Source organism: Clarias gariepinus, chromosome 8 (assembly GCF_024256425.1).
Source record: "Clarias gariepinus isolate MV-2021 ecotype Netherlands chromosome 8, CGAR_prim_01v2, whole genome shotgun sequence".
NCBI lineage: Eukaryota > Metazoa > Chordata > Actinopteri > Siluriformes > Clariidae > Clarias > Clarias gariepinus.
This window is the reverse complement of record NC_071107.1, coordinates 13,532,714-13,549,536: the sequence shown is the minus strand read 5'-3', so window position 1 is coordinate 13,549,536 and position 16,823 is coordinate 13,532,714. Positions and strand designations below refer to the sequence as shown.

General features: G+C 38.2%; 1 protein-coding gene across 1 annotated transcript in view; it reads left to right on the top strand.

Annotated features, from left to right (window-relative positions):
* Positions 1-16,823, top strand: part of map4k5 (mitogen-activated protein kinase kinase kinase kinase 5) — a 52,740-nt gene that overhangs the window by 10,119 nt on the left and 25,798 nt on the right. The window contains exons 4-7 of the mRNA XM_053501527.1: positions 5,716-5,773; positions 14,224-14,314; positions 14,514-14,578; positions 15,900-15,955. Of these exons, the coding sequence (XP_053357502.1) occupies positions 5,716-5,773; positions 14,224-14,314; positions 14,514-14,578; positions 15,900-15,955 (270 nt within the window). The remainder of the gene's footprint in view (positions 1-5,715; positions 5,774-14,223; positions 14,315-14,513; positions 14,579-15,899; positions 15,956-16,823) is intronic.

The following is a 16,823-nucleotide window of genomic DNA, read 5'->3' as shown; positions in this document are numbered from 1 at the left end:
CCATGGAAAACTCAAATTATTAAAATGTAAACAAGTCTAAAGTCACAAGGAACACTTAACAATTATCTCTTAACATTTACGGTGCAAAATGAAAGAAAATGTAAGAAATGCTTAATAAAGTGTAATAAAATAAGTGCATTTTCTACTTTTAAAGATGAATCCAGCAGACCAGCATGAGACAACGACATGGCGCAACCAAACGTGATACACTAACGTCAATCATGTAACAGTATCACTCCCTATGTTGCTAGGTTACCAGAGAGCGAGTGCCTTTGTTAATGCAACTGTCACGTGCAACCGGAAGCGGACAAGAAGACTCGCAGTTAGCCCTCGTAGCGTGGACGGTAAATCCAAACGCGGAAATAGCGCCAACAGGCAGGATAACCACGCAAGTCATTGTAAGAGCTCTCTCATCTGGGACGTTTTATTGAAAACATTTTTTTTTATTGATATCGATCACGTGTCTATCGCGATACATATCGTTATCGTTTTATCGCCCAGCCCCAGGAAGAGGGTCATGTGACACATCAGACTTATTGGGAATTGGGAGAAGTGACTCTGTGACTGTTGTGACCTTAAGCTTCAGTTTTTTCCTTGCCTTTAGAATCTACATTTGAATGCAGAACAAACTTTATCTGACCTGTTTACACATACACACCCATATGAGTTAAGGCAGTAAAAACACTGGAATTTTTTGGTGCTGTAAATGCAGCCAAAGTGAAGAGGAACAGGACAGGACGCATGCCCTGTAAATGTAGGTGTTACTGTAGTTTAGGTGTGTTTATCAGTAAGGCGATAATCTTTTTTTTGTTTTTGGATTTTTCCAATTTTCTCCCCTAATTTAGTCGTAGCCAATTCCTCCCCGTCACTAGGGGGCTCCCACATTAAGGCTACTACTACTACTCAGCCGGCAGGGCCGAAGACTATCAAGTGTTCCTCCTAACCGCGTGACGTCAGCCGACCGCATCTTTTCGAACTGTTTGCTCACGCACCATTAGGGGCGGAGTAACACACTCGGAGGAAAGCGCTAGCCGCTCCTTCCGTGTGCGCGAGCTCAGACGGAGCGCGAGTACCTCTCATCCCTCCCCCCTGAGAGAGCTCGGCCAATCGGCTCTCTCTGTGCCTCCGGCTGTAAGAGGAAAACAGCATCACCCGTGGTTCGAACCTGCGATCTCCGGATGATAGGGCGAGCACTTTACCACTGCGCCACTCGGAGGCAAGGCAACAATCATAGTGATTTAGAAAGTGTACTGGTGTAAACTGCTTGGTGGTTAAAGAGGCACAGATTGAATCGTTATATATAACATATATAACATTTTTTATATACTTTTTATTTTTAGTGTTTTTCTTGTGTTAAACATGGATAACATATAATCCACACAGAATGTGAGACAATGGAGTGAAAGATGGAACAGTATGAAAAACACTTGGCAGTTTGTTGTTCCAGAAGCTTTACTTGCCTCCTCTCTAAAATGCTGTTATTCAGCAGCAGCTAATCAAATTCATGTGATGCAGTGTTGTAGAGACAGGCTCGTGTGGGTTAGCTTGAAATCTGAAAGCTTTAAATATCAGATCGAAACCTAATAAAAAAAATGTATAGGTCCAGCCTTATGAGTGCTTAATGTATGCCTCACTGCAGTAAATCAAATTAAAAACAGATTTACAAAACAAAGTAAATTTCTTTCTTTACTGTTTATACCAAGATGCTTGTTTCAGTAATTGAGCTGGGAAGGCAAGCTTCAAATGGCATCAAAATTGGGTTTAAACTTAAACTGTAAAGAAAGCTTGCCCTCCCTCACAAATTTCTCCACTACTTTCACTCCATTTCTGATCTTGCTTGAAAGTTCACAGATTTGTCACGTTACTACAGCTGATGCTATACTACGAAGTAGATAGACGTTTTTCCTGCATCAAGATGCTGAGCAAGAAAGATGCAACATTTTCAGTTCCTACGCCTTTGAGTGTGTATGTGGGTTTTCTTACAGACCTTTTAGCCACTGTGTTATTTGTGCAGATATTTTCTCGGTCTGGGATTAGTCTAGATATATTGCACAGATGTTTGTGTTTCTGCATGACACAGTCCCTTGTTTGTGCACTTGGTTGCAGATGTCAAAGTTCTAGCACAAACACAAAACTCAAACATGCCACCTCCTCCTTTCTTTTATATTTACTTTGCTAAATAAACCAACCCATCAACTGATGTTTCTTTCTGCCACATTTGTCAATTTCACCGTTCAGAAATTTTTGTTTATTTGTTCAATTTGAGAGGGTTGCCACACCCACTTTAGAAACCAGTTCAAATTTGGTCTCCTGTACACCATGGCTTTTTAAGGCTGATTTCACACTAGGCATGATTGTAATCAAATGCTCCCCACTTTCCAAACCTGCAGCATTAAGTCTTCATTGCCTTCTCAGTGGCATTCAAACTAGCTGAGAATTCATGTTTATAGAAGTGATGACACAAATTACCTTTGTCATTATTTTGCACACATTTGCATGTACAATTTATTTTTTATGTATCCAAAGGCATTACTTTTTAATCTAGCTACTACTAAACAAACAAAAAAATAGAGGGTACCTACAGCTCAGCACACGTGTCGATTCTGATGCTACCAATACCCACGAATAGAGTGTGCCGTGAACTTGTTGTCGCTCACTACGCTGCTCTAATGTTTTGGCAGGTATATCACCTCACGGTATGAGGCATGGAAATGCTCTTAAGTTCTTAAAGTGAAGATTTGCAAGGTGGGGCGTTCATTTGCTCAGGAACCACTGTAAATAAGTAGAAAAGGAGATGCGTAATATATGACTAAAGAGGTTTACCAGTGGAAGTAGTTTATGGTCAACTCGCTGCAGTTCCTTACGCTGCTCCAATGTTTTGGCAGCCCCATCTTCTGCCTGTCATATGTGTGGTCTCTGTAGACACTCCATGGTCTGATCCAGGGTTGCAGTTTCTAAGAGCTTGGCCTGACGCACCTGTTTACGCCATAATGGACACTGGCTACTGTTACAGTTGGTGAGGAACATCTGTGAACAAAATATGACTTAAAAGGTTGATGCTGCCTACCGCCTATCTGTACAAACACGCCCCACTATCCATACAATCAGAATTTATCTATCTATACACACATAAATTGCCATCCATAATGCATATTCAGTAGCACACAGAAGGTGCAAGACATCATGGAGATAACAACGGAGATGAGAGTAGAAAGTGATAACGTGTGCTCGCTTTTTCTTACTTGCACACCCACACACAACTTGTTAGATAAGGTTAATGACCTACAGCCTGGCACCTGCTTCTAACTAGTTAATTATCTGCTATTTCTTGGTGGCTGTAAATGTTCGATCAGTTATCAGGTTTTTTTTTTTCTTGTTAAGTGTGTCTAGCTAGTTTCTGACGTGTCTGGCTGTCTGTTATCAGTCCTGGCCTGAGTATGTGAAACACATGCTTTGGGCCCGGCAGTGTTTCACACACAGTCATTTGCCCTTTTATGTCCAGGCATTTCTCTGAGATCAATTACAGGAACTTTTGAATGCTAGCCAGCCTTCAGATCACTCCCTCCTCCTGTCTCTGTCTTCCATGTCCTCACACGCATTTACCCCATGATCTGCAGTAGCTTTGCACTCAAAGTGTGTTCCATATTTTCTTGGAAAAACATGTATGTGCAAAGAGCAATGAACTAATTTTACTTAAAGCTTCATTCTTCATTGTTTGGATACAATTTGTCTGGTAGCAGTGCATGGTTTGAAAGCAGTAAAGAGATTACTATGAGGTGCTTATGGTTGACTGCTATCCCCACCACCAATAATAAGTGAACAGTTACTATTGAAACATGATTTGATTCTTCTTTCTTCTTTGCATGTAGGTTTGATTGCAGTTAATGATGTGGTTAATAGGTGATTTGTGAATATTTTTTGTATAAAACTCATGAGTAAGACAGTGTGGCGGTGTGCCTCTTTAAATTTTGTTCAGATTACCAGTAAACACCAGAACATCCAGGGCTCTCCTTAAAATTCAGGTGAGCGTACATATGGCACATGCACCAAAAAAGGTGTTTTAATTTCCTTTCCCCACTGAACACAATGTGTTTTATTGGTAATCAACACACAGAATATTTGGAACCTTAGTAAACAGTTAAAGTAATTAAAAAAATATTAAAATACTTGGATTTTTCAAAATAAAATAAAAATAAATACAGTTCCATCTTGGAACGTAGACTTGCAGTTCAGTAAGCTGAGAACATCATTGATTTTTTTATGGAGGGAAAAATAACTACTAAGAATAATATCAAATAAAGCAATAATATTTATTCTGTTATTTTAGTGTCGATGCAGAAAAAGATATGAGGATGAAGTGTTATTATTATAGTGTTATTTGTTTAGGCAGTAGAGAGCAAACAAGGCATGCATGTGTACACATGCACGTTGCGTTGGAACGGGATCACCTACACTATTTTTACTGCTTAGATTTTAGCACGTTCCAAAGTTTTTTTTTTTTGCTGCTTCTCCATTTTATTAACATTGGATATAGCTGTGGCAATAGTTAATGTGCTGCTGAAATCCTTATGCGGATATTGTTTCTCAAAGAAACGTAATGACTAAACTTAATGATAGTACTAAAGTAAAAGTATTTCTGTACTCCTCTTCATTCTATGAAGTAACGTTTGGGGGAAACTAGCTAATGTTACCTAGTAAAGGTAGTCAGTAGCAAGTTTATAGTATCATTGCCCCAGCTTGTTGCAAACATTCATTTCATAATAGTGGTATTTTGGGTTTGGCAGAGTAATGGGTCGTGTTGTTGTAGATATGCAATATGAAATATTTTAAGTATTTCCTTGTTGGAAGGTTTCACCTCCTTCGGGGAGGGGCAGGGGTCATGTTACTCTATGCTGCAAACGAAGGATTCCTGCTGTTTGTCTTTAAAAACTGCTCATATTGCAGGAATGTTTTTTTTTTTTTTTTTTTTTAAAGCACTTTCACACTAGACATGATTGGTTTGTATCATGCCCAGGAATGATTGCTGCCCCTCCCACCGCAGGCCAGCATGCACATTATTATTGTGTTCCACACTTGCATATTCTCGCTCTCCGTAACAGCAGGCTCCAGTAAGCGCCTATTTGGTTTATGAGCCGCCTTAAACATAAAGAGAAAAGAACAAGGATGTCGATCTTGACACTGTCAAGATTAGCTCTTTCACTAGCCTTCCATCTATGTTTGTGTTGGTCAGAGAATTAGATTGGTGTTCAGGTGCAATTGGCTTTCATATCTGATTCAATCCATGTCCGAGTACATTATACTATGCCCGAGAGCACCTTTTTCAGCTGAATCTTTTCTGTTCTTACTGATTTAAAATGAACCAGTATTAGCGGAAACAAACCACCATAGTGGTTTTGAAACTGTGATACTTTTAAACCCTTGTGTACCTTAAAACCAGAAACTGCTTCATACAGGTGTGAGACAGTCATACTCACCAATCTCTGCAGTTTTATTAGGTCTGCCCTCCTTTGCTCCTCCTCCTCCTCTCCATGCCGTTTTTGTCCTCATGTGCCAATCCTGTCTTCTGCTTTTTATCCCTATAACACACACACAAAATGCTGCCACAGTTTAGCACATTTATCACAACCTCAGCTTATCACAATACATATTTTATGTTCTGCTCTGGAACTAGGATACACTGCTTGTTTAAACATTGTTATCTTTGTGTTTTTCCAGGCTCGTAAAATCTCCACTGGTGAACTAGCAGCTGTAAAGATGATTAAACTGGAGCCAGGTGAGTTTCAGCTTTGGTCAACCATTTAGAATGTCTCAGCTATAACTTTAATAAAACCATTTTATCTGTTTTTCTACTTGCTGGTAACCTTACAGTTTTGCTTTGCACAGTGTTTGTTTAATTTACAGTCCTTGGTGCAAAATTATAACCCGACATCCAGGTTTTTGGGGACGGAGTAATTTAGGTAGACTCGCCTAAACTGCAATGAAGTATCTTTTAGTCTTCGTGGTTTCATCCATCACTGATTTGCTGAATTATTTTATTATAGTACTGCAGTGAGGTCGTGGCTAACTGTATGTTCATGAGGATGCTGGATCCCCAAAATGGATCTGCTGTATGTTGTAACAAGGTCTTTAACTTGGTCAGACTGTCATGCTGATCATGTTAACTAATATTGAAAATTTAAGCTTTCTGATTAATGGCTATTGACTGTTCCGGTGCTGAATCCCAAATTGTTAAAATAGGAAACTGGTGCACAATGTGGACATGTACAATCCCTTATTCCACACACTGGAGTGCTGCTTGACACTTTGCCTAATGTACCTAATGTTCAGGGCTCCTGCTTGATAATGGACTGTTAATTAAAGGCTCCCATCGATCAACCGATAATGACTCAATTCTTATTGGAAGGATGTCTCTCAACTGGCCGATCACATAAATGGATATCATTGTGTTGGCTCAAAATACACGTCAGCTACATTAACATACTGTCACCAGTCTGGAAATTACCAGGTCTCCTTTAAAAGACCTCAAGTTTGCAGTACGCAGTATTTTTTTTCTTAAACAAAACCACGTGGGCAAAAATCTGTTAAATGCTTCAACAGAACAAACCTTATTTACCCCTTAAGAACAAAACTACAAGTAAAGGCAACAGCTAAATCTTGTAAGTCGACCCTCACCCACCCACCTATAGAAAAAGCCCCTTAAAAAACGCTCAAGCCTTATTTTGCTGAAAGTACAAACTATAAAACTATTATCTTAAAAATAATAATGAGAGAAATAAAAGACAGAGGCAGCTTGGGTTTACCTTACCGCCACATACCAGTGGGCTGATGGTAAGCGACTATTTAGCACAGCAGCACACACTCTGGAGGATAAATGGCTGGATGAAAAGTTATATTTATAAAGAAATGTCTCCCCTAGCTGTTTACTAATGAGTAGCTAATATTGGATCGCCAAATACAGGTCCTTCTCAAAAAATTAGCATATTGTGATAAAGTTCATTATTTTCTGTAATGTACTGATAAACATTAGACTTTCATATATTTTAGATTCATTACACACAACTGAAGAAGTTCAAGCCTTTTAATTATTTTAATATTGATTATTTTGGCATACAGATCATAAAAACCCAAAATTCCTATTTCAAAAATTATCATGAAAAGGTTCTTTAAACGAGCTATTAACCTAATCATCTGAATCAACTAATTAACTCTAAACACATGCAAAAGATTCCTGAGGCTTTTAAAAACTCCCAGCCTGGTTCATTACTCAAAACTGCAATCATGGGTAAGACTGCCGACCTGACTGCTGTCCAGAAGGCCATCATTGACACCCCCAAGCAAGAGGGTAAGACACAAAGAAATTTTGAACGAATAGGCTGTTCCCAGAGTGCTGTATCAAGGCACCTCAGTGGGAAGTCTGCGGAAAGGAAAAAGTGTGGCAGAAAACGCTGCACAACGAGAAGAGGTGACCAGACCCTAAGAAAGATTGTGGAGAAGGACCGATTCCAGACCTTGGGGGACCTGCGGAAGCAGTGGACTGAGTCTGGAGTAGAAACATCCAGAGCCACCGTGTACAGGCGTGTGCAGGAAATGGGCTACAGGTGCCGTATTCCCCAGGTCAAGCCACTTTTGAACCAGAAACAGCGGCAGAAGCGCCTGACCTGGGCTACAGAGAAGCAGCACTGGACTGTTGCTGAGTGGTCCAAAGTACTTTTTTCGGATGAAAGCAACTTTTGCATGTCATTCGGAAATCAATGTGCCAGAGTCTGGAGGAAGACTGGGGAGAGGGATATGCCAAAATGCCTGAAGTCCAGTGTCAAGTACCCACAGTCAGTGATGGTCTGGGGTGCCATGTCAGCTGCTGGTGTTGGTCCACTGTGTTTTATCAAGGGCAGGGTCAATGCAGCTAGCTATCAGGAGTTTTTGAAGCACTTTATGCTTCCATCTGCTGAAAAGCTTTATGGAGATGAAGATTTCATTTTTCAGCACGACCTGGCACCTGCTCACAGTGCCAAAACCACTGGTAAATGGTTTACTGACCATGGTATTACTGTGCTCAATTGGTCTGCCAACTCTCCTGACCTGAACCCCATAGAGAATCTGTGGGATATTGTGAAGAGAAAGTTGAGAGACGCAAGACCCAACACTCTGGATGAGCCTAAGGCTGCTATCGAAGCATCCTGGGCCTCCATAACACCTCAGCAGTGCCACAGGCTGTTTGCCCCATGCCACGCCGCATTAAAGTAGTCATTTCTGCAAAAGGATTCCCGACCAAGTATTGAGTGCATAACTGAACATAATTATTTGGAGGTTGACTTTTTTTTTTTGTATTAAAAACACTTTTCTTTTATTGGTCGGATGAAATACGCTAATTTTTTGAGATAGGAATTTTGGGTTTTCATGAGCTGTATGCCAAAATCATCAATATTAAAACAATTAAAAGGCAAGAAACTACTTCAGTTGTGTGTAATGAATCTGAAATATATGAAAGTCTAATGTTTATCAGTACATTACAGAAAATGAACTTTATCACAATATGCTAATTTTTTGAGAAGGACTTGTACATGTGTAGGACTTGTGACCGGTGTCTGTGTTTATTTAAAAACATTTGGTGCAGAGGTTCGGTTAGTTCGTTGATGCAGTCTTGTGTGTGCTGCATGTTATAACAAGTGAGTATAGTAGGACAGTCATTAGAAGGGTAAATTGCAGCCAGGTGCTACTTATCAGCACTTAATGAATCATTATCAGGTGTACAGACCTCTATAAAAGATGTTTTGGCAGTTTGCTCCTCTGAAGCATTAGGTAGGTGTTAACACAATGCCAAGTGGAAAAGACAGGTTTTATAGTAGCTATATGTTTTATTGTAGTATAAGTGTTGCTGCACAACAATCTGGAAAAGGTTATAAAACCATTTTCTAACATTTTGGAGAATATTATTCACTAGTGAAAAGCATTACGGCAGTTGCCGATCTTTCTAGAAGTAGATGTCCCTGCACATGTACCCCAAGATGAGACCTTGCCATTCTCAGAGAAATAACCAAAAAATAAATAAAACAAGAGCGACATGTGAGACCCTATATGTCTTAAGGTTAAATATCCATCATAACACAATTAGAAGAACACTGAACAAGTACAGATTGTCACAATTCCTTCACAATTATGTGAAGTAGAAAAAGTTATACAGGAAACTATTACTTCAGTTCATTGCTGCTGAAGGTGGATCTACAAGTTATTGAGTTATGGGATGTAATAAATGTGAAACGATGTCACAATAGAAAAAAGCTGTTATTTATCTTAGATTATTTTCTTTTTATCTATATAAATAAAAGGTTTTGTCTGTACCTTGGTCAGATATGTCTTTTAATAATATTTTTACGTTTCAGACATTTAAGGACATAATCCAGTCTCAGAAATTTGTCTGTATGTCTGTCCAGCTGATTTTGTCCAGTAATGAAACTTTGCCAGTCTTTCAGTATTTACGTGAAGTTAAATCTCCATCATAAATGAATTCAAAACGTTAAGTAGAAGGGATGTTACGAGCATTTATGTGCCATCCAGCATTTTTATTTATTTTTTGACAGAATTTGGTGCTTTTTTCGTGGGTGGAAGCCAATCAGTGCGCAAGTTTACTGTATATACACGTTATGTGTAAGACACAAAGTATCCTATTGCACCTATAGAGAAATCCTCATCCAAATCCTCATGAAATGCAAACGAATACGCAACGAAGATGAGTGGACAGATCAGTGTATGTTTATTCTTCCTGCAGGAAGTTTTTAAAACCAGTTTGTCTCATGTGATCTAAAACCATAGTGCTAATAACAAGCAGTAATGTGAAGAGCAGCTATAATCACAGGCTGTTAAAGCAAGCGTATATGCAGCAGTATGAGATGAGGGGATCTTCTTTAAAATAGGATGATTACTTAATGTAAACAAACACCTGCACCTATAAGTATTCATTAGAAAAGCTAAACTGAATATTTTTACTGGGATTACTTCAGATTTTCACCACTGAAAGCTTAGTAAAATCTAACAACTATTTTACGTATAGTAGTGTGCAAAAGATTTGGGCACATACAAAAATATGGCATAAGCAAAAGATACTTTTGAAAACATTACTGCATAAAATAAACTTTTTTTAAAGAGCAATAAAGAGAAATAAAATAAACAGTCAATATTTGAAGTAAAAAAAAACCCTCACTGCTTAAAATCGGGAGTTTTAGACACAGATTTGTGAAGTTTTATAAGAAAACAGCTGTTAGATTTTACTGAGCTTGCTGGAGAATGAGTTGGTAACTTTATGGTAACTTTGTCACGCTCGCTCCTTTCTATTTTTATGCAAATCCCAGCGTACATTAGGTTATTTGTTTCCATCTGAAAACTGGTCTGTCTTGTACTAAATATTTTTCTTTACAGCCATGCATATATTCTCCTGTAATGTTATTTATTAATTTTTAAGTTGTATATGAAAATACTGAATGGTTTTGTACATAATTATGCAGACATGATAAACATAAAATTGCATGTAATAACCATGTAATATGGTGGCTAAAACTTGTATGTATGTGTGTGTATATATGTGTGTGTGTGTGTGTGTGTATATAATATATATATATATATATATATATATATATATATATATATATACACTGTATATCTGTATACACACACAGTCAAACCCGAAATTTTTCATACCTCTGGCAAATTCAGACTTAAAGTAACTTTTATTCAACCAGCAAGTTTTTTCTTGATTAGAAATGACACAGGCGTCTTCCTGAAGATAATAAGACGATGCACAGGAGGCATTATTGTGGAAAGAATTATTACTCATCTTTTTTCATTCTAACAAAAGTTGGCCAAAATTATTTATACCCTTTTCAATAATCAATAGAAAAGCTGAAAACACCCCCAAAACATTAGGTTACCACCACTATGCTTGACAGAGGGCATGGTGTTCTTAGGGTTGAATGCTTCTCCTTTTATGCCAAATGAAGACGACATAATTTTGGCTTAACAATTAAATTCTTATTTCATCTGACCATAAAACAGAAGACCAGAAGTCGTTGTCCTTGTCCAGATGATCATATGCAAAGGCAAAGCAGCCCTTTGTGTGCCTTATCTGGAGAACTGGTGTTCTCCTTGGGCTGCGCCCGTGAAACCCTGCGGTATGCAGTGTCCATTAGACTGTTTGCGGTGTGCAGTGTCCGTTGGACTGTCTGCCTTGAGATGTCGACACCAGCAAAGCCCAGATTCATCAGGATGTCCTTGGTGGTGATCCTAGGATTTTTTGTTTTTTTTATTATTTTTTTTTAACCTTTCACTATCCTCCTGGCCAGCACAGGTGTCACTTTTGACTTCCGACCACGTCCTCTGAGATTTTTCACCGTGCGGAATGTCTTGTATTTTTTAATAATATTTTGTACTGTAGCCACTGGAGCTTAAACATTTGGATAGGGTCTAATAGCCCTTTTCTGGATTTTGAGCAGCCACAATGCGCAGCCGCAGATCCTCAGTGATCTCCTTTGTCTTAGCCATGACTGTCCACGAACCAACAGTACTGTAGGGTTACTGTGTGTGTGTGTGTGTGGCAAGTTTCAGTTTAAAGGCAAAAGAAGTCTGACTACTTTGTGTGTAATTGTAGTTTTAGCAAAGGGCCGGAGGTAGACATGACTACTGTTGAACATTTCAAGCACGTTCACACGTGCACCTCAGAAACCGCACATTTTACACATTCTCAAGCTTTCTTTTACAACCGAGATGCACAGTATGTTTAAAGGAAGTGGTCTGGCCTGTTAAGCTAGAGATCAGAATTTTGTTTCTCGTTTCTCAGTAGACACTGAGAACAAACATGTATTGGATTAAAGGGCATGGTTGCATTTCTGTTGCACAGCACATTTATTTAGCTATATATTTTACTAGCTTATATTACTAGCATCCTGGGTGCTATATAGGTGTTTTTTGCATACTCTGTTTACATGCTTTTAGAGTAAGTTTTCTGGTTGTGTCTGTTTTTTTTTTTTTTTTTTTTTTTTTTTTAGAACCATTTTAGTGCAAGCCCAAATTGTAGACACCTGAAGTGGATCAGGTAGATTTATAAAGGGGAAATGCTTAAGGCGTAATTTAGTCTGTGAGAAAACTAATGATATAAAGAACGATCGTTAAACTTTTTTTTTAAAGGTTAAAAATTTTACTAAAATTGGGTGAAAATGTAATATCACATCGGGCTATTTATAAAATTGTAATATTTATAGAATTACAATTTTAGTCAAAAATCGGCATCTAAGAATCACAATGTATCGGTAAGTGACTGATTCCTACTCCTAGTAATTAACGCTTCATTTGTAGATGAAGAAAACAGTAGGGTGAGCAGATTTCATTTAAAAGACTGTTGTGTTGTATGTATGGATATGTGTGTGTGTGTGTGTGTGTATATATATATTTAAAAAAATATATTAATTTTTTTTATGAATTTTTCATTTTTGTGAAGCTGCTTTGAGACAATGACCATTTGTTAAAAGCGCTATATAAATAAAATTGAATTGAATATTTGGGACGTATTTTTTAAATGTAATGCAGTTACTGTGCTGCAACACATTTATCAGTAGCATGCAATGCATGTGGTGAATACTGAAACCTGTTGATCTACAAAAGCTGCAGGGATCCCATGTTGACAGTGAAATGCTTTATGCTTACTGGATTTATTAACGTAGTCTCCATGGGAATTGAGATCACAATTCAAAACAAAAAAGTGCTGTTTACACAGGTCTTTAAATTCTTGTATTTAAAATTTTTCATCATTGTATGCATCAGGTTTTGTATTTATATAATTAATCAGTGTAAACATCATGAACCTTATTTTGTTTGGTAGTTTGTAATTAAATATTGTAATGTCAAATTTATTGATGTCAGGTAGTTTTTTTTTTTTTTTTTTTTTTTTGCTTAGTCTAAATAGACTTCTATTATACTTCTATGTAGCCTTCACTCTGTTTTCAGGATGAAGGCTATGTAGGTTCTAAGAAGATTCTTCTTCTAAGCTAAGAAGGTTCTTCTATGTAGCTTTCACTCTGTTTTTACATTACATTAGCTTTCACTCTGTTTTTACAGTACAGTAAATGTAATGTAAAGTTTTCAGATTCTCAGTTTTTAGAATCATCACATCAGGTTTTAACTAATAGTCAGTTATATTCCAATTAAAGCTGCACATCCCATGTCTCTGATCGGACAGTAGTGTATATATTAGTTTTTCCTGTTTGTGTGATACATTTACTATATGCTAATGAGACATTTTAAGTTGATGCATGCTGATAAACCCAACAACAGCAGAAAGCTTTTAAACCGATTTAGTTATTTCTTTTTCGTATTTCATCTCTTATTATAGAGCATATATGTCTAAGCCTACCAGGGTTGGGTTGGGTGGGTTTGGTTCTGTGGGGGGTCTCTAGATCAACAAAACTGTTTCTTTTTGTTTGTGTGTTTATTGCATTTTCTTTTTCTAGATCAAGTAGAAACAACCATACAAAATAAACACTCACTCACTCATCTTCTATACCCGCTTTATCCTGTATCCTCTATCCCAGGAGGCTTAGGGCACGAGGCAGGGTACACCTGGGCAGGGTGCTAATCCATCGCAGGGCACACACATACACACACTCACACACCTATTCTCACACTACGAGCAATTTGGGAACGCCAATTAGCCTAACCTGCATATCTTTGGACTGTGAGCATTAAGGGAGGCAGAGAGTATCAAAAAAATAAAAACAAACATAACACAAAAAGCACATTAATCCAATTCCACCAGGTAAACTGGCTAATATGTTTAGGAGTTGTATGATTAAATTTTTTACTAATCTCTGGCGTGATTGATGAATTAATAGTATTTTGTTTTACACTGTGTAAGCGTCACCAATGGGAATGACTGATATAGCATCTGGGATTAAGTAAGGGAACACTTGAACGCAGAATGATCTAAATGCAGGGAAAACATGCATATGAATTAAGTGATTTAAAAAAACTTTATTATTATTATTATTATGATTTTTTAGAAACCTTAAGATTCATTTAAATGCAGTGAGTTGATATGTGGACTTACATGATTAAATTGCAACTGCCTGCAAAGCAAGGGTTAATATCTTTAATATTTATGGTCTTGTTGATTTGCTTTGCAATGGCAGAGCATATTTCATCTGTCATTCATTTTTTTTTGGTCTTTTTTTTGTTTTCTAGGGGATGATTTCTCAATCATTCAGCAGGAAATTTTTATGGTGAAAGAATGCACTCATCAGAACATAGTGGCCTACTTTGGCAGCTACCTCAGGTATGGCCAAAAAAAACGACTGTTTGTTTGGGTTGAATGATGTCTTGTTTTTTCATGTTCTAAGCAACTTCATTTCTTTAGGGAGTATTAAGATCAAACCATTACTTAATACCGATAAAACAGTGAGCAAATAAAGTAAAAATAAATGGTTAATTAAAGGTTATGTGAAAGACAAATCAAATTTTCTCTTGTGTTGCAGTCGGGAGAAGCTGTGGATTTGTATGGAGTATTGTGGAGGTGGCTCACTACAGGACATCTACCATGGTACCCCATGTTTGTTTGGTTTTATTTGAAAATAAGTCATTTTTTTATCATGCAAAACAAATCTGTAGAGTAGTTTAGGTGTGGCAGATGCGTTTGGTGTACATGGAACCCAGAACCGTTACTGCGCTCTCTCTCTCTCCCCCTTCCCTCTTTCTCTCTGTGTATGTACAGAGGGGCCCAAAAATTGTATATACACAAAAATATATGCCTCTCTTCTGGTGGCATCAAAGATGGTGCGACTACTGATATGTTTAGAAAAAAATTAATTCAATTTGAGTTTTAAAAATGGGAATAGATCTGTTGCGGTGTGTAAATTCTTGGGCCCTTCTGTATGTTTACACTGACCATCCATGACATTATAAATGCAAAAAATTAAGCCCTGTATTGTGTGGGTTCCCCTGTGCCACCAGGACAGCTCTGGCCCCTCAGAATCTTCTAGCAAGACCTCTTGGGGGTGTGCTGTCTGGTCTATTCCATGGATGCTCAGTTGGATTGAGATGTGAGGAATTTGAAGGCCCGAACAACATCCTTGTACTTTGTCAAAGCAAGCTTGTCAGAACACACGGTGCATTGCAGCTTGCTACATATGGGGCTGTGTAGCTCGTGACCGGAGTGCTCATGCTGATCCCTGTCTACTGCCAAAAATGCCTAATATGAGCATGCAAACATTACTGCTCTGTCGTCCAGCTCTAGAAGAATTTGTCTTGGTCTGATGGGTCATCTTTTCTTTTACATCATGTGGAAAGCGTGAAAGTGGCGATCAGCATACAGTGTGATGCCTTGGGCAGTGATCTTCTGGCCTTTATATATGGATGTAATTTAACCACCTGACTAAACATTGTTGCAGACCAAACACACCCCTTTTATTCCACCGGAGAATTTTTGGGATTTAAATAATCTGCTGTTAATGTCTTGTTGCCAGAAACTGCAACACAATTACAAATGTTTTGTGAAGACAATGGTTCACTGGTGGCACGTGTGAGCCCCATCACCACTCGCTTACTAACACCCCCCCCCCCTGAACTTTGTCTCGCATCATTCACAAGCAGGCATGAGACTTGTCATCGTTGGCAAAGAAAGTTCTGATGGGTCTGAATACTTGTGTAAATGCGATATTTATATAAACAAACACTTCTAATCAAAGTCATTAAATAAGATTATGCTTATTATAGAGTCTATAACCATATCATAACCCTTTTTCCATTACAGTGATCTTGTTCATAAATCAGAGATTGTGTCATTATTTTGCTACAAACATCTGTCAACACACAAGTGTCTTATCTGTGTATTTGGTTGTTGAGGTCTGTTTTTGTGTGTGCAGTTACAGGCCCTCTGTCTGAACTTCAGATTGCTTATGTGTGCAGAGAGACATTGCAGGTAAGGCCTTACAGCAAATCATGTTTTTTCCCAAACTGCACAAGGCCACATGACTTTCTCCAAATTAGAGCTTTTTTTGTACAAATAAAAAACAAGGAAAATGAACAATCAGCAGTCAGTTTGAAGGTGCATGCTTCCTACGAGACATACGTTTATGGAACTGCAGCACATCTACCATTTTGGGGCAGAAATTAAGCACAAACTCGCATCATTGGTTAGTGCTTCTACAATTGATAAGAGTCCCCCCTTATCCCTGAGAGGTTTTGTATACTTTGTGATTTGAACTCTTAGTTGCTGGATAAGGAATCCATAAGGAATTGGCCAATCACCAGTTGTGTAAAATCAAACAGAAAATTAGCAAAACCTGTATGGCATTCCTTATGCTCCTAGAACCACTCTTTTACAGGTTGAGTCTTGGAACGGTCCTCCTGAAATATGGCTGTAACAATCCGTTTATGGGATAATTGTCATTCAGGTCATCAGCTGATTTCATTTTATTGAAAGTCTAGTAACCCCAGATCACAACACTGCCTGAGACTTGTACAGTGAGCAGTGTGGATGATGTGTGAGCAAAGATTTTTAATAAATTTTGACTTGGGAAACAAGCAAGTCTTGGTTTACGAGTACCAAGTATCATTTATCACACATGCTCTTCTTGTTTTGACGCCGAGCGTCACCTAATCAAATCTGAACGAACGTTTTTTCTCTATTGCGCTGCGGAATTGTGGGTAATCATCTCCCTTGCTGGGTCTTAGTGCATGTCTCTTACTGGTATAATCAACATCCGTGCACGCGTGTACTGTTTACTATAACACTGCGACCACGTTTGCGCGCGTAAAACATATTTTATTTTGTGTCTGTATGCGTG